Source organism: Cavia porcellus, unplaced genomic scaffold (assembly GCF_034190915.1).
Source record: "Cavia porcellus strain 051 isolate PalLab524CR breed Dunkin Hartley unplaced genomic scaffold, mCavPor4.1 scaffold_17, whole genome shotgun sequence".
In the NCBI taxonomy this organism is placed as follows: Eukaryota; Metazoa; Chordata; class Mammalia; order Rodentia; family Caviidae; genus Cavia; species Cavia porcellus.
The window spans coordinates 2653136-2675537 of NW_026947500.1; the positions used below are offsets into that span (position 1 = coordinate 2653136).

Sequence of the window (22402 nt, forward strand, 5' to 3'; positions counted from 1 at the left end):
ACTACTAATACATGATATCAAAGACCTAATTAGAGAGATCAACTATGTTTGTGAATTAGAATACTTAGTATTGTTGAAAAGTCATTTCTCTCTGAGTTGATCTATAGCTTTAAGGCAATCTAAGTCAAATTACCAGTAGCATTTTTTAAAGAAAGATACAATGCTCTAGAAATACAGAAAAAATCTTTGTCTTTCCTTGAGTTTTCATAAAGTTCTAAGATGGAACACAAAAATGCTTTCAGCATTGAATAAACACATTTATAAAACAAAACTGAAAGTTTTAGCCTGGTACACATCTGTAATCCCAGAATTTTAGGCAGGAGAATCACAAATTCAAGTTGTACAAAACAAGATGTTCCACATCATTAATGATTAGGGAAATGTATATTAAAATCACAATATTTTATCCCACTCTTCTAATTATAATAATTTGTATTGTAACATTTGGTTTAAAACGCATTTCTTTCAACTAGCTTGAAATAATGAGAAACAATATGAGCATAATGCAAATTTGTTTGCTGTGCACGACTGTCCACAGGAAATCCTACAAGAACACATAAAACTTCCCCAGCTGTGTACAGGAATACAAGCGCACACAGGCTTGCGCTTTGAGGGTGATGGCCCCCATTCTTCCACATCTGGTGTCAGAACTTGCCCTTGGACATCAGATAATCCTCCTCCCAGGGGAGTAAAAACAGCTCATGTTCACAGACAAACGTCAGGTCTTTTTCAAGATCCATGTTTACTGCAGTTTTTTGTGTTTCTTTGACTTAAGACAGATTAAAACTGTAGTAATATTTTTATGAGCTCCTGTTTTTTAAACTGTGTCACCGATGAAGCTGTTGAGTGTCGTATCTCTAACCAAAAGCCATATGGTGATTACTGTGTGATTTTTTTTTTTTTTTTTTTTGCATAGCACCTGATTTTTAGGCACACATGTCATGTCATAGCAGAGCACAGAGAGAACACAGATGACTGCAGTGACTGAGCCGAACCCTTCATTTGGAGGGTGCTCCTAGCTTTAGACTCCTGGCAGCTAAAGACTGAACGGTGACAGTAGATAAGGCTAAGGAGAGCCAAAGATAAATCTCTAGTCTATTGTTTCACAGTGGGAAGTGGCCCTACACAGTGATTTGAGAGAGAGACAAGGAAGACATTAAATTACCTGAACTCTCAGGGCGTAAGTTAATCTTTATTCAATTCTATCTTTCCAAACTGACATGGACAGCATGTCAGATGGCTGCTACACTGTGCTGTTGGCTTTCTCCTTTTTCAGCAAAGAGATAATGAACCTCTACTCAAGGCCTTCAGCAGGCGGCAGCTTAATATCTATGAGAATGGATATTCCTAGTTTAGTAAGGGCAATTATCAGTTTCTTAAATAAATAAAACCATTTAAAAGTCACCCGAGAGAAAAAATCAACTAATACTGCAAGTATCACATGGAGAGGTCAAAACTTGGAAAGTAGAATATACATGAAGGAAGTTGAACAATGACGGTCCCGATACAGGGGAGGTGTGAGCAGAAGCCATTTGCCTAAAACACCCTGCCCTGCCACTGGGTTTTAGAATTGGCCTGCTTTGAACCAAGCTGATGCTGGGGAGAAAAGCAGCTGAGGAGGGGCCTCAGCCCTGGATGCAGTGACTTCTCCTCCCCCCCCACCCTTGTGCTCTGCACACCAAGACTGCCTTGGAATCAGTCCCTGCAAACCCCAGGCTGCCATGTCCCCATCAGGGAACAGCTGCTCAGCCTCAGCACTCGAAGAGCTGCTGAAGGCTTTAACGTTTCCAGAAGCAGCTTCAGGTTGCCAGCAACATATTTATTCCAAGAAAGACTGATTCAATTTCAAGAGCAGGAGGCGAATGGGGGCTTCAGCTAGAAGTGATAAAGAACAGTGTGGTGGGTTAACTAACTGGCAACTTGTAACACCCAGCTGAAGTGAATCAGAAAGATGCTGGGTGTGAATAGCCCACCTGGGGATTGTTGCCAGCATGAGCAGAAAAGCAGAAATGGAGGGGAAGACTGTGTGCTGTTAATCCTCCTGGAGAGGTTTGTCACACTGGCTTTCCTGATTTGAACTTAGCTGTTCTCATCGACAGAGAAGCCAGGTCCTCACTGTCACTGCGGATGGCTGCAGTTCTCTCTGGGGAAGCTCTGATCCTTACCTTGAGCTTCACTTCCTGGCTCCAGGGCAGATCTCTTAGCCTGCTGGCACAGATCCTTCATCCCGCTGGCACAGATTTTCTAGTTTCCACCACTGACCTTTGGGCCTTCCATTGCAGATCCTTTATTCCGACTTGCGTGAGACATTGTCGTTGACCTCCAGGTGAACTCATGGAGGTCTTCAGCTGGGCTCGTCAGGACACTACCGTGGGACCCAGGCCCTCAGCTGGGTTCTTTGGATCTCTAGTGTGTAAACAGATCTGCACCCTTTTGCATTTGACTCTTTGGGTGACTATTATAAAATAATCCTATAAATTATATGTTCTCTATTAAACCTATTCCCTTGCAAACCCTGACTACAACAAACAGCACAGAAAGCATAAGCTTCACTCTGAGGAAAGTGGACCAATGCTATATGTATAAATAGCGTCTGAGCAAGTTGTAGAGACTGTGTTCTCCACTCTTAAATTCACGGCATCCATTTATGTTTACTATTTGTAGTTAGGGAAATACTGGAAACTTCAGAAAAGTAGAACTTGATTAAACTCTCCATGGGGTTTCTTTCTGTCACTTTGTATGTATGGAAGAGGAAGAGGTGAAGTGCTTGGACAGCTAGGCAAGATTTTCAGAATGATTTAGTCACGGTTGAAATTCAGGGGTGGAGCCATGGCAGCAAGGTGTACTTGTGTTTACTCCACTGCAATTACTGAAGCAAGAAAAGTAATTAATGTATTCTGCAAAGATTCTCAAAGAAAATCAAAATATCTTCTGCTTATTTCCCAGTTGGCCCCGAGGTTAAAATTATCAGAACAATTTATCCTCATGCATAATAGTCAAAATTCACTTTAACTGTTCTGTTTTCTTCCCAAAGAATAATGTATTCAAGAGAAAAGTCTCTATTCTTTTGTGCTATTTTAAAAGAAAATATCTCCTACTCATGATACAAATCCTTCAATAAATGCATTTCCTTTTCTTATAGAAGCAACATAGAATATATATAATCTCTATATATATTTATATATGCTTGATTAAATTGAATGATAAGTTTATGTCAAACAACATAATTTAGTGTAATATCTACTTGGTTATGATCCATCAATTGTGTGACTAGTTAGAGCCATGTCTTCTGATGACTGCAATTTTTTCAAGATTTTTTTAAGATCAACTTTTCCCAATCAAGAAGCATATTTATGAAATATCATGTTGTCCCCAAATTTATTTGTTTTGTGAAACTTTACTAAGTGATCATTAGTTTGAGCAATGAAATATGTTATAACCATTTGGTGAATTATAGACTCTTTGGAGAGGTTTGCTTATTTATTTACCTACTTACTTGATTAATACAAGATGCTTCAGGTATGTAATAAGCACTAAAAACAATCCTGCCCTCAAGGAGGTTATAGTCTGGAGGAAATACAAACCTTAAACAATCACACAAACTAATATATAATTAGAAATTCTAATAAAAGCTATAAAGAAGGTTCTAAGGGCCAGAGATTTAGCTCAGTGACATAAGCACCTGCCTGGTAAGTGTGAGGTTGTGAGTTCGATCCCCGGTACCAAAAAAAAGAAGGTTCTAGTTTAGATATACAAAGAGCCATCACAAGAAAAGGCATTTATGTTGGGCCCTGAAAAACAGGATCACTACTCCCCAAGAAAGAACAGAGGCTGATGAGGCACTTCAAAGAAGGGGTGGCCTTTGGTGAGTGAAAACTCACTGACATGGAGGAACAAAGAATTCACACAGGTTGGGTTCAGGAAACAGGAGAAAGTGGCTCAAAGGACTGAGACTAAATCACCAGCACCTTTAAGCCACATGAAGGGGTTTGGACTTCACCTGAGGTGCTGCAGGACAGACACGGCTACTTTTACCTGAGTAGTGATATAACCCAGTTTGCTTTTAAAATAAAATGTATAGACTATCCCCACAATAACATTAGCAACTAATGTGTATTAAAAATTTACTGTGCATCAGGTTGCTTTTCAAGAACTTTATCTGCATTAATTCACTTAACTCTTACAATCTCATGATGTATGTATGTAGTCTGTAGTTTACAGAAGAGGAAACCAAAGCATAGAGATGTGAAGCACCTGAGGTCTCTCTCTCTCTGTCACACACACAAACACATCATCATCATCATCATCATCATCATCGCAAGAGCTAGATTCTAGGGGCACAGAACCAGGAATGTACCAAACACTACCCTCGCAGAAAGGCATAGCCAACTTCAGGCTGTCCATCAAGCACACCTACAGATCCTCTGGGACCCCAGATGAACTCCAGGTTGGCATGAGGCGCTTCCCCAATCCAGACACGTGGCAATGAGACCACTGAAGCTAGGGGAGCGCTGGCCTGGAGCATGGCAAGGACCGAGTCTCTGTGGGCTGAACAGGAGGCAAGAGGACTCAAATACAGAGTTTGTAGAATTTGGGGTAAGTGAGAGGCACTTATTTTAATTAATAGGTATTAATAAATAGTTTCTTATTTCTATTAATGAAATGTATTTACTTCAGTGACAGTAGCCCCCATCTGGTTCACAGAATAATTTTTTTTTTTTGGGTATCAGTAATTGAACTCATGGTCTTGTGCTTGCAGGCAGGCACTGTGCTGTTGAGCTGTTTCTCTAGCCCAATTCATTCTTAGTAAAGTGAGATGGGGGAAGGAGAAAGGGAGAGAGGGAGAGGAAAGGAATGTAAAAAGAATTAAATGTATGATGTACATGTACCAACACCCCAAGGTACTAACATATCAAAAAAGAACTATTTATTCATTCAAAAGAAGAAGGAAGTGTCACATGGTACAACACTTGAGAGAGGATCAAGGAGAAGGATTATTTCAATCACTGCCCACAAAGCACCCAAGTCCAGCAATTCTAGTCATATATACATGTGCATAAAAGCATTAACCCAGCAGGCCTGAGACTGCTGCCCAGGTAAGGCCAGCTATGAGCCAGGAAGGCTGCCTTTTGGCTGGCATCTGGGAACCTGGAGTTAGGGAGTATTCCCACCATTCCCATCTGATAAGGGTGGTTTACTGTACCCAACCTGTTTGTACTGATAATATAGTTTGTGCTGGGCACCAACTTTCCTTCTGTGAGCCTAGAATGTGCTGTGTAGTGACTGCCTACATGATGGGACTCAATGAAACTCCTGGACTTGAAGGTTCAGGTGAGTGTCAGCTGTACTCAATATTTCACACATGCCATCACAATTCATTTCTACAATTAAGTGTGTCCTGTGCAACACTGAGAAAGGACTCCTGGAAGCTCGTGTTTGGTTCCTCTGGACTTTTCCTCTTACAGCTTTTTTTTTTTTTTTTGGTTTTGCTTTGTGTCCCTTCAGTGTAATGAATCTTAACTATGAGCATAACTATATGCTGAGACCTGTGTCCTCCTGGTAAAGGGCTGCTGCTGGGGACCAGGATCATATGCACATAAGCAATGCATATGCAATATACCAGTTGCTTGTGTGGTATAGAAACTTGCTACCAAATTCTACTGCTTCAAAGTTTCTCTCTCTACTTGCTGACCATGCTCTTATCCCTAGATGGGCAGAAATTTCAGACTCACAAGACGGTTGATATAGGCCTGATGTATCTATGACCTTCAGGCATACTTAGCTTTCAGAGACAGCATAAATTCTTGCAAAAGTGGGTTCTGGGCAGTCAGCAAAGCTCACAGCCTGGATAATGCATCAGACTCACAGCAAACCTGATTCATAGTGATGCCTCAGCAAAATTACACATTACCATGCATGGAGAACACTCTAGAGTTGGCTAGACACCGTTTAAATTTTAAATGTTAAATCTGCAAATGCCAGCATCATTAACGTGGCCTGCAGACAATTCCTCTTGAGAGGATATAGCTCCTGAAAACAAGATAAATGAGTACTTCATGACTTTCCTGTGGCTGAGCCTTGGAAAGAGCCTCCTCCCTCCCACATGTTACAGTGCCTACAGGGATCTGGGCACTTTTCATACCCAGCGCTGTGAAAGACTCACCTTCCAAAGCACAGTTGTTGATTAGTAACAATTATAATAGCAGTAAAAATTGGAGCCTGCTGAACAGCAGAAGAGCTGCCTTTCTCTTTGTTGGCTGATGAGTCCAGTGCTTGAAGATTTAAGACTGAAGGTACAGTTAGGCTGTTAACATACCAGCAGTGCCTGTGTATGCATCATCTCACAGAGAGCATCTGGCTGGCAGTTGCTTCAATATTCTCTTCTTTTTCCTTTTGCCCCAGTTTTCTTCTTGGGCAGCTCTCCCCTCTGTGGTCCTGCCCTTCCTCACAGACCGTGATAAGCCTTCTAAGACAGCTTTCTTTTCTTTCTGCTGCTCTGGCTTTTCTACAAGTCAAGAGCAAAAACTTTGCAGACAGAAAGAACTGGGTTCTAATCAAAGTCTGCTACTAAAGAATTTTGTGGTTTTCACAATCATAAAATATTTGCTTAACTGGATCCTTGGGAAGACACAATGACTTGGTCTATGTACAGTGCTTGGCCTAGTGCCTGCCACATATCTATGTTTGATATTATTTTTTGTCAGAATTTAAGTATCAGTAAGGCAACTAAAATGATCAACATGAATGGTACCTGTTGGTAACAGCCCTAGCATGGGGTCCTGAAGGGCCCACGGTTGCAGAAGTTATCCCACCCTCCAGTTCACTATCTCTGCAACATCCTGCTGCAGGCCTTACCCTAGATGTCAGCATGGTGGGAAACAGTACCTTGGGAACGCCACAGGGCTGACTCACCTCTCAGAACCTCCCAGCACCACCCTAGCCAGAACAACCCTTGGTCACTACCACGTCACCCTCTTTTATTTATATCACAGCATACACTATTGCATGCTTATTTGCATATTAATTTTCTGCCTTTTTCCTCTGAAGATGAGCTCAGGGATGGAATGCAACTGATTCCCAAAGTGGGAATCAGCACCCAGAACATCAAGGTACAAAGCTCACGGAGGGAGGAAAGGCACACAGAAGAAAAGAGGGTCGGCAAGCCAGGTGACATTTGCCATCCCATTGATGTAGCTGTTTCCCTCTTGTAATCCTACCCCAAGCAGTTTGAATTGCGTCGCGTAATTTGGATAGATATTGTTTCATTTCTGCTGTGACCAGACTGAAGCTCTGACTGTAGCTTATGGCTCAGCGCCTCACACAATTGGAGGACTAATTAATAGATATTAACTGAACCATCTCCCGTTTCTTTGGAGTTATTGGCAATGATCAGATAAATGAATGCTCAGTTGATCAATATCATAAGGCATAAGGCAGAATGCATTCCCACTTCCATGTTTTTCTAAATTAAGCAGAAGGGGAACAATACCATTCTCTTCAACTATTAAGTAATTATTAGTTTTCCAAGACCATCCACCCAAGTCAGTGACCGGCTGCTCATTCCTGTCGTGCTGGTGGTAACATCCTCTATCACTTTAACTTCTGCTCAGGAGCAAGATAAGATGTGAGAAATGAGGGAGGCTGGAGGGGAAAGAGGAAAAAGGAAAATAAAAGGTATAAAATGTATATCGCCACGTACCAGCTCCTCACAATGGATGCAATTATTTTGTACTGCAAGCATGTACTAATAAAATGTTTAAAAATTTAAAAAAGATGTGACATTCATGGTTTTTTGTGTCACCAAGAGAATCTGGTGGCCGAATAAGTCAAGAGTGTCTCCTTAGGCACGACTCTCAGGCTATGATAAGTACATGAGCCGATGAGGCTAGCTCCATGTAGAGCACGAGATTTAAAAAAAAGTTTTTTTAAACTTTAAAATCTTTGTGAGGCCAGGTGTGGTGGTACACATCTGTTATCCCAGCACTCAGGTGGCCAAGACAGGAGGATTCTTCAAGTTCAATCCCAGACTGAACTACATAGCAAGACTCTGTCTCAAAATAATAATAATAACAGTAATGATGATAATCTTTGTGAAATCTCATTTTCAAAATTGAGAAGTCAGAGCTGTAGCAGTTCTAAAAGATAGATGTTAGACATAAAAACCTATTTTCCAAATTATACTTGAAAACTAAAAATCTATCCTTGCTCTTGTCTGTCATTTGTCCATTTGTTCACGTATCAAACTATATGTAGACACCGGGCTTGAGCAGTGTGGAGGAGCTGAAGGAGACATCGCTGTAGGTCAGAGCTGTGAGCGACCTGGAAAAAGCAGGATTTCTTGCCTGGTGTGTTTCTGCAGCCATAGTGAAGTCAGAAAGAGGAGTCAAGAACGAGGGCAGAACGATGAAGGAATGAGGAGACCACTTGGGTTTCTGCAATAATCGAAAAGAACGAGAAGGCAGCGGCCTGCACTAGGTAGCAGAGGTTTGGATGGGGAGTGGTTGTCAGACCCCAGATGTGTGCCGAAGGTTTATGGTGGATGTGGATGGAATGAACCCTTAATCTCAGGATACGCCTGCACTGTTTGCTATGGGAAATTACACTTCTGTATTACATGTTGTAACTACAGGGCTGTGTTTACGGGAGGAAAATAAGTGCAGGCACCTAAACGTTTAACGCGTAGCCATGGTGGACACCCCCTGAGCTCTTTCTCTGTGAGTTCACTTGTTAGCTGAGTGGCTTCACTTTACTTGATAGTTCAAAAGCCTAAATCTCAAATTTTGTGACACTAAGAGATTCATTTCTCAACACAAGATAAATTCAGAATATTCTCTTTCAGGTGCTAAGTCTTTTACAGACAGACATGCATAGGAGGGATTTAGGTTCACTAACATTTGCTAGGTATCCAATACATGCCAAATACTATGGTGGGGCACTCACAGAACTTTGACGATTGGATCCTTCCAATAAAAGAAGTAAATTTCAGCGTATATCTCAAAGTCACCAAATTTCCAAACATGTGCCAGGATCTTAAGTCTTGCCTTGGCTTCTCTTTACAGTTATTCAGTGACACCATGAAACCATGATGCCATGTCATCCATGTTGGTGAGCACTGGCGAGGACCTAGGCCTTCCAGATGCTTCGACACGGCCAGCTGAGTGGGTGCATCTTCAAAACTTCCACCCGGTGCCTTACTGCAGGACAGATCTCATTTCCTCAGCTCACCTAAGTATCTAAAAGCATCATTTACAAAGAAAGTCAAAACCCCACTGTGACATACCGCACAGCAGCAGGGAAGTGAGTAGAAGGGAGGAGGCTGAGTCGGTGTCCTGCTCTGACAAAAGCCTGGGGGTGAGAACAGACTTCCTACCAGCGGGCCTCTGTGCAGCGGACAGTGCTGTCACACGGCCCCTAAGGTCTACATCAGTTACCGGTTGTTCTGACCTGAATCTTGTAATGAATATTTACCATAGAATCTTAGAAAGTAAATAAAACGTAAAGAATATTTAAATCATTCGTAATCTTAACCCCCAACTTAGCTACTGTTAAGTTTGTTGCATTTTCTGATAACCTTTAAATATATACTTCTATGTCATATGTCATCTGTATTTATGCTACCTTTATATTATATATAAAATATAAGCTTTAGCATTGTTAACAAGTATTTCAACACTTTCTGAGGATCCATATGAATGTAACTTTGGTAGTTTCAAATTTGAAGTTTGTTTTTTTTTTAAATTCCTAAGCAATACTGTTTAAACTGTCACCAAGGTTTTTTTAAAATTTTATTTAAAGAAGACTAAACAAAACAGAAGATAGGTACAAATAATACATACATTCAGAGAAAAAAAGTAAGAAATCACTAGTTGATGTTTACATATTATCATTTTATAAGTAGTTGTTCAAGATACAAAAATGGAACATGTAAAGTGGGAATTCAAACAGTGAGACTGCAAACAGTTCTGTTCAGCTGTCGAACAAAACTTAGTAACATGGCTGTCAATCCTATACACTTAAACATACATGCAGTTATCCATATCTTCATTTATGTTGAGACTGAATAAACCCAAACAGGCTAATATCACTCTGAACAAAGAATAATAGTATTGCTGGATTTCACATCATGACACTCCATGATCAGCACTGGATACTGTAGTGTCTTTTTTAAAATTTAATTTAAAGAAAGACTAAACAAAACAGAAAATGGGTAGAAATAATACATACTTTCAAAGAAAAAAACAGTAAGAAGTCACTAGTTGATGATTACAGATTGACTTCTTACAAATAGTTATTCAAGATACTAAAGTGGAGCATATAGAGTAGGGAATCAAACAGTGAGGTTGCAACCAGTTCTGTTCAACTATCCAACAAAAACTTAGAAATATGGTTATCAGTCCTATACACTTAAACATACATGCAGTTATCCATATCTTCAATTATGTTGAGATTGAATAAACCCAAGCAGGCTAATATCACTCTGAACAGAGAATAATACTATTGTTGGGTGTCACCTTATGACACTCCAGGATCAGCACTGGGTATGTTAGTGCTCTTCAAAGTATCTGTTCATTTCATCATGTGTCATATGATCAGTTCTCATAAACTGTTTATAGATTCTACACATGCATAGTCTTAACATGTATTTCTATCCTTTCTATATTAGAGGGAGAAACAAAACAAAGAAAGACAAAACAAAACATAATTCTATAAACATATGAAATGAAAAAAAAACATAAGACCATTGTGCAAAGAGTTCTACTATGGTTCCTGTGTTGTCTCTTGTTATCTCCAATAGAGATAACATCTCTATTGGCTATATCATCAGACATAGTATAATTGAATATATCAGTACATAACAGTATTAATAAAAACACAACTTTTATATAGTATAGAACTTCAAAAACTGGCAGTTATCAAACCAGAATGTGTATGGTAGAGTCTTGCCGTCTTCAGTGTAGTTGCCTAAACGCTCAGACTTGATACTATCAATCATATCAGTTTTGAATAAAATCTTCTCTACCTCATTTCTGTTATGCTCTTTTTTTTTGCCATCAGTTGTCTGCTTATCTTCTTCATTCTGTTTTCTGCTCCATTCATTGAGACTTCTCTGCCACTGTTTCTGGAATCCTAGTACTTTTCTCTCTCTCTAGAATGCCCTGCAGTATTCTCTATAGAGTTGGATTGGTGGTCCCAAGCTCCTCTTTGTCTTGGAAGCATCTTGTCTCTCCATTAATTTCTAGAGACAGTTTAGCAGCATATATCAATCTGGGATGGAGGTTATTTTCTTTCAGGGCTTGGAATATTTTGCTCCAGGCTCTTCTTGACTTGATGGTTTGTGTCAAGAAGTCTGCTGTTATTCTGATGGGCCTTCCTCTATAGGTGATCTGTTTCTTGTCTCTAACAGCTTTTAATATTCTGTTCTTATATTGAATTTGTGGGATCTTGATTAGTATATGCCTGGGTGTAGCTCTGTTGTGGTTGTAGGTGGCTGGTGAGGTATGCCTCATATATCAGAATATCATTTCCTTTTCCAATGTTTGGGAAGTTTTTCTTAATTATTTCTGTGAATAACCTTTGTAGTTCCTTTGTTTGTATCCCAGATTCTTCATTTACATTCTTTATTCTCAAGTTATAGATCCTTTTGTTGTCTTCTAGCCTTTGTATTGTTACTGCTTGTTTGCTTGTTATTTTTAAAAAGTTTTCTCTTTCATAATCCCACATTGCAAAACTGTCCTCCAGTTTGGATAATCTATCTTTTGTTTCTTTCAAGTTGATTTGCCATCTTTCCATAGAGTTTAATTTCCTGGTGATCTCTTTGAATCTGCTTTATGTATTTTATATATTTTTATATATTTCACCAAGTGGTTCTCTCCTTTGTTTGAGTTCCTTGCTTCTTCCGTCTGTGTCTGTTTGAGGCGTGCTTCGTATCTCTTTTATTAAACTTCTTATATCTTGTTTTATTTGGCTAAATATTTCACTTTTGAACTCGTCTATGAGGTCCCGAATATATCTCTTTATGTTCACTGGCGTTGTGTCTGATATTGCATGTTTGCTGTTCTCATTCTCCTTTGTATTTACCTGTCCTGGGTCCATGTTCTCAGGGTTAGGACCTGGGGACTTTTTATTGTTGCTTCCTCTTCCCATCTTTTTTGCTTCTTCCAGGAGGCCCCAGTTACTTTCTTTGTTGGTTACAATTCTTCTGAAGTGTGCTGGCAAGATGACCCTTCCCACTGCTGTGTGCTAGTGAGTTGCAGACAGGGACAGCATATGCTGGCCCCTCCTCTCCAGATCAGTCAAGTTGCTGTGGCCTGAATGACTGTATTACTTTGCTCCGCCTCCCCTCCAGACCAGCCAAACCTCAGAGGCCCCACTGGGCCAGTGTGGTTAGTGTGTGCCACTGCTGCAGGGACTCGATTTCAGATAACCTATTTGGTCTCAGCTGTGTCATATGACCCAGGCCTAGCTCACTCCACCAATCCCGTTTGGGAAGGGAAGAGGACTGAAGTCACTGCTGCCCCTTGTACTTGCCAGTCCTGCCCAGTCCCAGAATGTCTTTTGCCGGAGCCCCCTTTCTGTGGAGTGTTTTCACTCCCATCACTCACCACAGGTCGATTAGTTGGCATCCTGACAACTCAGCTCTCCATTTGGCTTGGTGACCCCTTACCTCGACGCAACTGTGCCTCCAGTGAGTTGAAGCAGGAGGACCTCGGACACCTGGGTAAGTTGCCCGCTGCGGTGGGAACACTGAACCTTTAGCTGTTCCAATAATAGCACCAGCACTATATGTTTGGTTGGTTCCTCTCACCTTAGTTTCTTCTTGGGACGAGAGAATTCATCTCCCTCTGTTTGGGGCTCCCCACTCTGTATTATGTTGAATTCTAAATTGACTATCTCAGGGAGCCTCTGTAGCCAGCTGTTATCTATCTGCCATCTTCGCCCCTCCCTAAGGTATATTTCTTACTACTTCTGTTCAACAAAATATTGATGGTACTATCCAGATCTTGCAGCACATAGCATCTACTGCTCCATTCCGCTGATGCGTTTTTCCCTGAAGTCCCCTGGAGCTGCTTGTTTTCCTCTAGGAAGAACGAAATGTTTTTTTCTCTCACCATGAGACAGGAGAGTTTTTGGAGGTTTCAGTCCATCCTCAGTTGGCTCTAAGGCAAGCTGTCATGGCAGAGCCGCAGTTCATGGTGGCTGCAAACAGCAAGGCAGAAACGGGAAAAGAGCTCAACGTTTTTGTTAATGGAAGGGTTGGGCACGTCAAGACTTTGCAGCTTAGGCAGAACTGGCCTGGAAGGAAGGAAATTCAAAAAGAGAAGCAACACCTTAAAAAACACATGACAGGAAAGTCTGTGGTAGGCAGGCAGGGAAATACAACTTCATGTGTGCTAGGAATAGAGTAAGTTTGCCTTTAAATTCAGGTTAAGAGGGGCTGGGGATTTAGCTCAGTGGCATAAGCACCTGCCTTGCAAGCAGGCAGTCGTGAGTTCGATCCCCAGCACCGATAAAAAAAAAAAAATTCAGGTTAAGAGAAAAGATGGCAAATTTAGATTCTAAAGCTGCCAGTGCCAGGACCCGTCACACTTTTTTTCTGATCAAGATCCTCCAAAATTCACTTAACAACAAAATCCTGGTCTTGTGATGTGATAAATTGGTCACTCATGTTCTGATCCACTTTAGTCAGGTCTTCCAATTGTTTATGTGTTTCTCCCATAACACATGGATCAGTTTGTATGACAGATCCATGAACTTTTGGGTCACATCCTCCTTGAACTCACAAAGTTTCTTTAGTTCTTTTTTAAAATCAATTTGTAAAGCTCCACTAACTGGGTTTGTTTTCTTCTCTATTGGTGACTTTCCCCCCATGTCTGTCTGTCTGTTTGTCTGTCTGTCTGTCTTTCTCTCTCTCTCTCAGTAATTTCTGGAAGTTATGTTTTTCACTCCACATAATAAACAATATGACACTTCTTTACATTTACAGCAGAGCTCCATTTTATGGATAAGTTTCACAAGTTCGTATAATCTGCAAGAACAGATGTTTTTCAAGGAGCAAGAGGCAATCACTAGGTAAGTAAGATTGCTCAGGGAAAAACAAAATGAATCAGTCTCCTAAACTCAGCTCAAATCTTTAATGCTTGAGGGAGGATCTGTTACCTTGTTCTTTAAGTAAACAGCAGTACAGCTGCTCTTTCTGCGGGTGTCTGGGGCCACTCAGTGGACCGTGGCTTACCAGGTGACCACCGAGTCTGTTTTGCCTGCCTATCTCAATGTAAATGCCTTGTATTTCCATGGACAAGGTCAGCGGCATGGCCAGGCATATCCCGCACACCTTCTGCTGTTAATCCGGGTGACAGCCTTTTACACAGCTTCTGCAGGAGCTGATCATTTCTCTTCATCCTGAATCCCAATGCTATTTCTGAACCAGGAGGCTTAGCTTTATAAGAATGAAGAAAAATTTTCCACTAAGGATAGAACTCATGAAAAGACAAATAAAATGGCCAGCGACAGCCCTAACCTGTTCCCTTGGGAACCCTCTCCTCAGAAGGGGAGGCAAACTTCACCTGTGTTCCTCCTGCTGGGGGCTCAGACGTGGGCCCCTTCTGCAGCCCATGGTGCTGAAGGGCTTTTTGTCAGAGTTCATTCCTGGGCAACTTAGCCCGGCATCTGAAGCACTCACTGCTTGAAGAATACATATACTTTGAGCAAGTACAACTGTCAGGGATGAAGCACACGTATTTCCTTCCCCAAACCAAGCGGGCCAAGAGCTGGACACACTGAAATCACCACCAGGAGCTCAAACTGGCCACAGGGAGCGAGCTGACAAACACAGACCCAGAGAGGAGCGGCTGGGAGCTTTTGCCACTTCCGAAAGCATTCCTTCAGGACCTGCCCCCCCCCCCGTGTGTCCTTGTTATAGGGACTTGGTAAGGACACCCCCCCCCGAGTTCCTCTGTGACAATGTGAGGTGTGCGATCACTGTAGTCACAAAGACAGCAAGTTCACCCAGCACCTCATGCAGCCATTCATCTGTCAGGTTTACGTCTCTTCTGTATATGTGCCAGCATTTAAGACATACACAAAATGCATCATACAAACAAATATGGGTGCTCAATAGTGACTTCAATGTGTTTTTAAGTGGAAATCTATATAACTTTTAAAATATAGAAAGAGTATATTAAAATTCAATGGTCATAAGTTTTGCATGTGCAAAAGTATTTAACTAGTCCTGACAAAAAGTATAAAACCTTATAACTAAGAAGAAATAAATCAGTACCAGTGGAAATTAAGATATTTAGACTGCAGCTATAATGAGTGTAGACTAGATTCGAAGGATAATAAAGCTCTGATCCTTATCCGCAGTGTTTCTGTGACTTCCCAGTTTTATTAAACCCATGGTAGGCGCACATCCTTATCATGGGGATGGTTGGTGTTGCCATATGCCACCAACAGGGGGCAGCACCCCCATCTTTTTAACTCTGCTCTGGCTCACAATTTGTATCATGGCACATTAGCTAGCTGGTATTTTGGATAGCTTTGCCAGATCTGGAAAAAACAAAAACAGGATACCCAGTTAAATTGAAATTTCAGATAAACAGGAGTCACGTTCCCGTTTTGCACGTCTTCATCTGGCTACCTTTGTTTTGTGTTAAGCAGAGCTGTAGATGGTGCACCAACGGTGATTCTAGGGCGGTCTGCCTCTTTCCTGTGGGCAGGTGCAAGATCATTCTGTGCTTCGTATCACAACTTAGCTATGTCATCTATTTGGAAACTTAGAGGCACTTAATAGGAGGATAGAGAGCCAGATTTCATTTGTTTACTTATTTATTTACTTATATATTTACTTATTTTGTACCAGGGATCGCACTCAAAACCTCGCCCTTGCCAAGCAGGTACCTGTACTGCTGAGCTAAGTCCCCGTGTGTGTGTGTGTGTTATTTTTATATCTTAAAATATTTTTCAAAAAAATGTCTCCAAAAAAAAAAAAAAAGAGGTTTGGCGTGCAGCCTGTCATCCCAGCACTGGGGATCCTCAAGTTTGAGGCCAGCCTGATGTGCATAGTGAGACCCTGTTTCGAATTTTAAAAAAAATCTTGGCATTGACTCTTACTACTTTCTCTCTTTGGTCTCAAGCAGTTTTGCCCCCCAGCCTACACCAGTGCTCGAGCTGCAGCCCCACCAAACCTAGTCTCTCTTGTGTTTTCTCCCGAAGCCACCATTCTGCCGATCATTTTCTTTATTCTCAAATACCTGGGAAAACTGCTATATGTTCATTAGCCAATCTGTTCACCATGCTTACACCAGTTAACCCTCTACCATCAGGTAGCTGTACCCACCTATCCAAATCACTCGTTTCTCAGGCTATCAGTGAAGAGCCACCAACTGACAGACTCAGGAGCCTCTTCTCAATCCAGCATATTCCAGGATGCTTTCCAATGACTAACAAGTTCAAGGTAGCACCGTTGGAAGATGAGGTTCAAGGAGAAGAGGAGCAAAGACGGCAGATAGATAACAACTGGCTACAGAAACTCCCTGAGATAGTCAACTTAGAATCCAACATAATACAGAGTGGGGAGCCCGAAACAGAGGGAGACGAATTCTCTCGTCCCAAGAAGAAATTAAGGCAATTTACCAACCATCTGAGGTCCCGCCATGACTTGCCGATGTCCCACTGTGACTTGCCAAGGCTCCGCCATGACTTGCCGAGCTGTCCAATATCCCACCGCTTCAACTCACTGGAGGCACAGTTACATTGAGTTCGGGGGTCAGTGAGCCGAACGGACGGCTGAGTTGGCAGGGTGCCTACATCGACCTGTGGTGAGTGACAGGAGTGAAAACACTACAGAAAGGGGGGCTCCGGCAAACAACAATTGTGGGACTGGGTAGGACTGTCAAGTACAAGGGACAGCAGTGACTTCAGTCAATTGTTCCCTTCCCAAACGGTATTGGTGGAGTGAGCTAGGCCTGGGTCATAGTGACCCAGCTGAGACCCAATAGGTTATCCCAATAGGTCAAGTCCCTGTGGCAGTGGCACACACTAACCACATTGGCCCAGTGGGGCCTCTGAGGTTTGGCTGGTCTGGAGGGGAGGCGGAGCAAAGTAATACAGTCATTCAGGCCACAGCAACTTGACTGATCTGGAGAGGGGGGCCAGCATATGCTGTCCCTGTCTGCAACTCACTAGCACACAGCAGTGGGAAGGGTCATCTTGCCAGAACACTTCAGAAAAATTGTAACCAACAAAGAAAGAAACTGGGGCCTCCTGGAAGAAGCAAAAAAGATGGGAAGAGGAAGCAACAACAAAAAGTCCCCAGGTCCCAACCCTGAGAACATTGACCCATTTTCTGTTTCGTTTAGTCTTTCTTTAAATAAAAATTTTTTAAAAAGATGAGGTTCAAGTCACGGGCCATAAGATGCACAATTCACATCATTTCTCTGAACCTTGTTTCCTCATCTACAGCACAGATGCATTTCCTGTCTGCCTCATTCTCTGGAGCATAGGGACTTAATTTACTAGCATCTCCCAGGGTCAGGCGACTCTATGGTGACTTTTACTTGAAAAGTACTTAGTATTTACTGGACAAACTAGTAATTAAATATTGGTTTTATTATTCTTCCATTACCAAAATAAATAAATATGATAAATCTTTGTCAAAATGTCTAAATACGAGTCTAGTTTGTAAGATCTGTGAACTTCTCTACACAGATCTTATATTTCATTTTTTTGTTTTAATCTATGAAGCTTTTCTAAAAAGATCTCTCAAGTCAAACTAAGTATATAAAACAGTGGAGCCAAAGTCTGCCCTGAGGGCAGGGCCAGCCCTTCATGGACAGCACAGCGGTGACCTCACAGTGCAGCTCTGTGCAATGACAGAGGGTCTTTTCCTGGCTGCTTTAACTCTGAATAAAGCTCTTGGTTGCCCAGGGAATTCTGTGAACTGAGCAGTGGCTTCTCATCAAGCTGTTTTACAACTTGCATCTTGTTAGGGTTGTTTTGTGCTGTTTACAATTGAGAATCGTGAGTTTCCTAAAACTGTATCAGATGTCAGGAGTATGGGTGTTCAAGAAACCAAGACAACAACTTTCTGAAGGAGACATCAAGCAGGGACCAGTTACTATGGTGACGAGATGTGATGTGGAAGCATGCAAGAGGATAGATGGTGACACACTGAGTGACAGTCAGAGCCTCAGGTATGGTGGTACCAAACCTGGAGGTGGTTTTTGGGAAGCTTCCAAGAGAAAGTAGTATTTGAATAGCACTTACAGATGGGTGTTTCTGGACATGGGGAAGCACGTGGGGGAGAAGGCAAGTAAACCCCAAAGTGAGGTGCATGGGATGAATGTGAGCAGTGGGGAGGGGCCGGGGTGGCAGAAGCCTGCAGAAACAGCCAATGGATCTAGGTAAAATCCATGTGAGGGTGCGTAGGCTTTCTCTTCAGGGCAGGAGAGATTTCATGGAAGATTTTAAACAGGTGAGAAACACCATCCTAACTGTGGTTTAGAAAGAGTACTTGGGAGCAGTGTGGAGGAAGGTTGCCAAGACGGGAACCTCAGAAAGAGAAACTGGAGAGGAAGGTCTTACAGTGGTCCAGGCAAGAGGCAGTGAGAGCCAGGTAACAGAAGGGAGAGAAGGAACCAGGTCCGAGAGCCATCTAGGGGCAGAGGTAACACTACTCCAGAGGCCGCAGACCTTAGGGAGGAACGGGAGTGCAGAAGCGAGGTGTGACCTCGAAGGACAGCATTGCCAAGCAGGGATCACCAGCAGTTTGGTTTTGTCCTGTAAACTTAATCATAGCTAGAGGTAGCCAATAATCACTTCCTAGAAGTCCAAATCATACACGGTACAGTTTGAATATACGGTGAAAGTTTAAAAGTTTATTATAATAAAAGACACATTGTCATGAATCTCCCTCAAAATGCCCCCTTTACTTCACACATACTTTCCACATCGTTCTTGTTTTTGTTTGTTTTGTTTTGTTTTTTGGGTACTAGGGATCGAACTCACAACCTTGCGCTTGCCAGGCAGGCACTTATGCCACTGAGCTATTTCCCCGGCCCTCTTGCCATTTTTAGACATAGTTCTGGAGGTCTTTTTTGTGTATCTTTTGGTGGCTGCCTAAACTAATTGAAACCATTTAAAATAATCTCTCAAATAAGCCCACCTTATTCATCAAATCCGGCACCCCGAGACTTCTGTTTCCTTCTCAAAATCAAAATGACAGTGAAAGACAAATGCTGTGAACTGACCTGGACACCGAGGCAGCCGCAACACACATCTAAAGTCACCGAAGAGGGCTCCCAATGCTGCTTAGCAAGCGTGAGAACGTTGGGGTAAGTGTATTCCAAGTGAAGAGGAGTTCTGAGGGAGATTAATGGCAACGCAGTGTTTATTTACTTATTTATTTATTTTTTGTCTTTTTGTTTTTATCAGTACCAGGGATCGAACTCACGACTGCCTGCTTGCAAGGCAGGCGCTTATGCCGCTGAGCTAAACCCCCAGCCCCAATGCATCATTTATTGTAATATTTAACAAACATGAATAATTTTCAGATAGAGATGATCGTCTATTTAAAGGAGGCATTAACTTTCTTATTACAAAAAATGCTTAACATGTGTACTGGTAAAATGACATTGATGCTAAACAATCTAATAGAAATGAGAGTACATTTGAAATAAACAAGACTGTCCACAGTTTGATAACTGCTAACTATAAAGGTGATCATAGAGGTATCTTATACTGTTCTATTTTTATATACTTGAGAAAATCATTTTAAATTTTTTTTAAAAATACATTTCATTTGATCAATAATATATTGATGGTATTATGTATGATATGCAACTTTGGAGGGAGATTTTGCATTATTTATTCTCATAATCCTTGAATGTATAATCTCTGTTCTGGGAGTTTGTCTTGATTACTTTTCTTTTATTGCTGAGACAAAATATTTGATGCCCAAAATGAAGGAAAGAAAGATTTATTTAACTTATAGTTTTTGGAGTTTTCAGTCCATAGTCAGCTGGTTCCAAGACAGGGTGGCATGGGTAAGTGGCAGCGTTCATGGAGGCACAAGAAGGGCAAAATGGAAGCGCGTGCCTCCTTCCTTCCCTTATATTATGTGCTGACTACCACCCCTGGATTGGTGCAGCGCTCACACTGCCGGCTTTGGTGGGGGGATATCCAGACTGAAGCCTTAACAGCATTGCTTACTTTAAAAGGGTCAGGCTATGCTGGGGTCAGGCATAGCTCAATGGCACAGTGCCTACCTGGTAAGCATGAGGTCCTGAGTTTGGTTTCTGGTATTAAAAAAAAAAGCAATAAGCTAGGGCCAGGGATACAGCAGTGGTATAGCACCTTTCTTGTAAGCACAAGGTTGTGAATTTGATTCCAGGTACCCAATAAAGTAGGGGGTGTGGAGGTTAAAATCATTAATTATGAAATATGCCTGTAATGGAATGTTACACAGCTTTGAAAATTATGCATATGAACATCATATAGCAATGTAGGGATTATACAATTTAACAACAGGTTTCAAAAGTAGGATCAGGTCTCCACATAAGCTCAGAGGGAATTTGTAAACAGTTACTGTGCAAAGATGCCTACCTCTCTGACTTGCCTCTTTCTTGTCTTCCTGTCCATCTCTCTCATCCTGGCATCCCTGAAATCCTGGGTCACTCCCAAACATGCTGGACTCAGTTTCACCTGGGGCCTTTGCCCTTATCGTTACCTTTGCCTGGAAAGCTGCTCTCACAAATGTGCGCGTGGCTGGCTTCATTCGTCCTTCTGTGTCACTGATTTTAAACTGATCTGTGTTCAAATGCTGCCAACCCCTGCTGACGCAACCTGCTGATGCAAGGTTTAAAATAACAGCTTACCTACCATTCTCCATCTCCTTAGCTTGCTTTATTTTTCTTCATGCCATTCATCACTAGATGACTTTACATTTGGTTTTTTGCAGATTTTTTTTATGGCTACATTTCCAACACTTAGAACAGTAACTGGCCCATAGTATGGACTCAATCAATGTTTGTTGATTAACTGAACACAATGCATATGTATAAAAAAAGACTAAAAAAATCCTGAAAGAAAGATCAGAGCCAGGAATAGTGGTGTGTACCTGTAGTCCTAGTTTCTTGGAGGCTGAGACAAGAGAATCACGTAAGCCCAAAAGTCTGAGATCATCCTAAGTAACACAGATCCCATCTCAAAAAAATAAAAACAAAAAGAAAGAAAAGGAAAAAGAAGACAAAAGAAAGAAAGAAAGTTTATCACTTGTGTTCTAATGAAAAGAAATTGGTGATTTTTCTGCTACCTCCTTAGTAATATATTGCTTTTTATAATCCAAAAGTTAATATATAAACTACTTGTATTTAAAGAACTTCAGTAACATGATAAAGGTTTAGCACAGAGGCTGATGTTGCTTTTTGTTTAACTCACAAGATCTCTCTAGAGGAAAGCATTATTTAAAAAATAAACAGCAGCAGCCTAAAGCTTACCAGCGTCTAAGGTAGCCATCTTCTGCCACCCTCTGCTGGGCTGAAAATCAGTTGTTCTGAGGTCATTGTTCTCTTTTCTACTTTCAGCTTTGGAAAAGTTGAATTCTGAGTCCCTGAGGAGTTTGCTGGCAAATCAATTCTGGGGTTAAGTTTCTCCACATGAGGAATTTTTCTTCTTTGCTGGACTCATGTCTAAATTGAAGGGAGTGTTTCTCAATAACATAGTTTCCTGTGTTTTCTGTTTTCTAGGATTTCTGAGAAGAAAATAAGGCTGTCAGTCCTGCAGGAGATCAAAATATTCTCCCTGACATGAATTTCACCCCTCCCCAGCCTTTCTTGTTCTGTTTATATTCTTGGTAATGTTTAACATAAATAAGAATGATTTAACCCAACATCCGGGAAACTGGGAACTCACAAATGGTAGCAGATATCCAAAACAAATTTGAATTTTTAATTGTGCCCTATTTTATCTTGTGAGATGCAGGTCATTATACACCTTGGTGGCAAGTGTATCGAGCCTATCAACACATTTTAAATTACAGCAGTCAGCTAGAGTTACCTTGTGAGAGATATTGGTACCAGAGGATTTAGCATACTGCTGAACAGTCTGGCCATTTGCAAAGCTGTCCCCTGAGGCCGCCCTCAGTGATGCAGTCTCTTTGCTTTGCATTTGGCTGTTTTTTCTCTCACCATTTTTATACTTTCTATACGCCAGCTCTGTGCCACCGCCTCACCGAAAATGTGCTGAGAGTGAAGAATTCATTGATTCCATGAACATGTTTCAGAAAACTATGGTGGGCCAACTGCTGTTCTAAAGGCAAGAGGGTCCGTGGCCAACAAAGCACAGCTCTTTTCTTAATGGAGTCGTAACAAGTGAGATCAATAAAGATGGGGAAAAGGGAGGGGAG

At 41.5% G+C, this 22402-nt stretch overlaps 1 protein-coding gene and 2 long non-coding RNA genes across 4 annotated transcripts; 1 reads left to right on the forward strand and 2 right to left on the reverse strand.

Moving 5' to 3' along the window:
* Positions 1-1695: 1695 nt before the first annotated feature.
* Positions 1696-21892, reverse strand: Lrrc31 (leucine rich repeat containing 31). The gene is given in 8 exon segments (XM_005008604.4): positions 1696-1834; positions 4368-4548; positions 6143-6231; positions 6233-6325; positions 9042-9246; positions 9659-9741; positions 16637-16802; positions 21639-21892. Coding segments are annotated over 8 exon segments (1035 nt in total). The 5' UTR covers positions 21718-21892.
* Positions 12580-16719, forward strand: LOC134470832 (uncharacterized). Of its 2 annotated transcripts, none has more exons than XR_010039985.1 (3): positions 12580-12718; positions 13985-14070; positions 16323-16719. It is a non-coding gene; the product is annotated as an uncharacterized LOC134470832 (long non-coding RNA). The 2 variants fall into 2 exon arrangements; XR_010039984.1 differs by having other exon boundaries at positions 16361-16719.
* On the reverse strand, positions 12700-20806 carry LOC134470833 (uncharacterized). The gene is made up of 4 exons (XR_010039986.1): positions 20602-20806; positions 19248-19359; positions 16637-16812; positions 12700-13197 (listed from the first exon to the last, which is right to left on the reverse strand). It is a non-coding gene; the product is annotated as an uncharacterized LOC134470833 (long non-coding RNA).
* Positions 21893-22402: the final 510 nt, after the last annotated feature.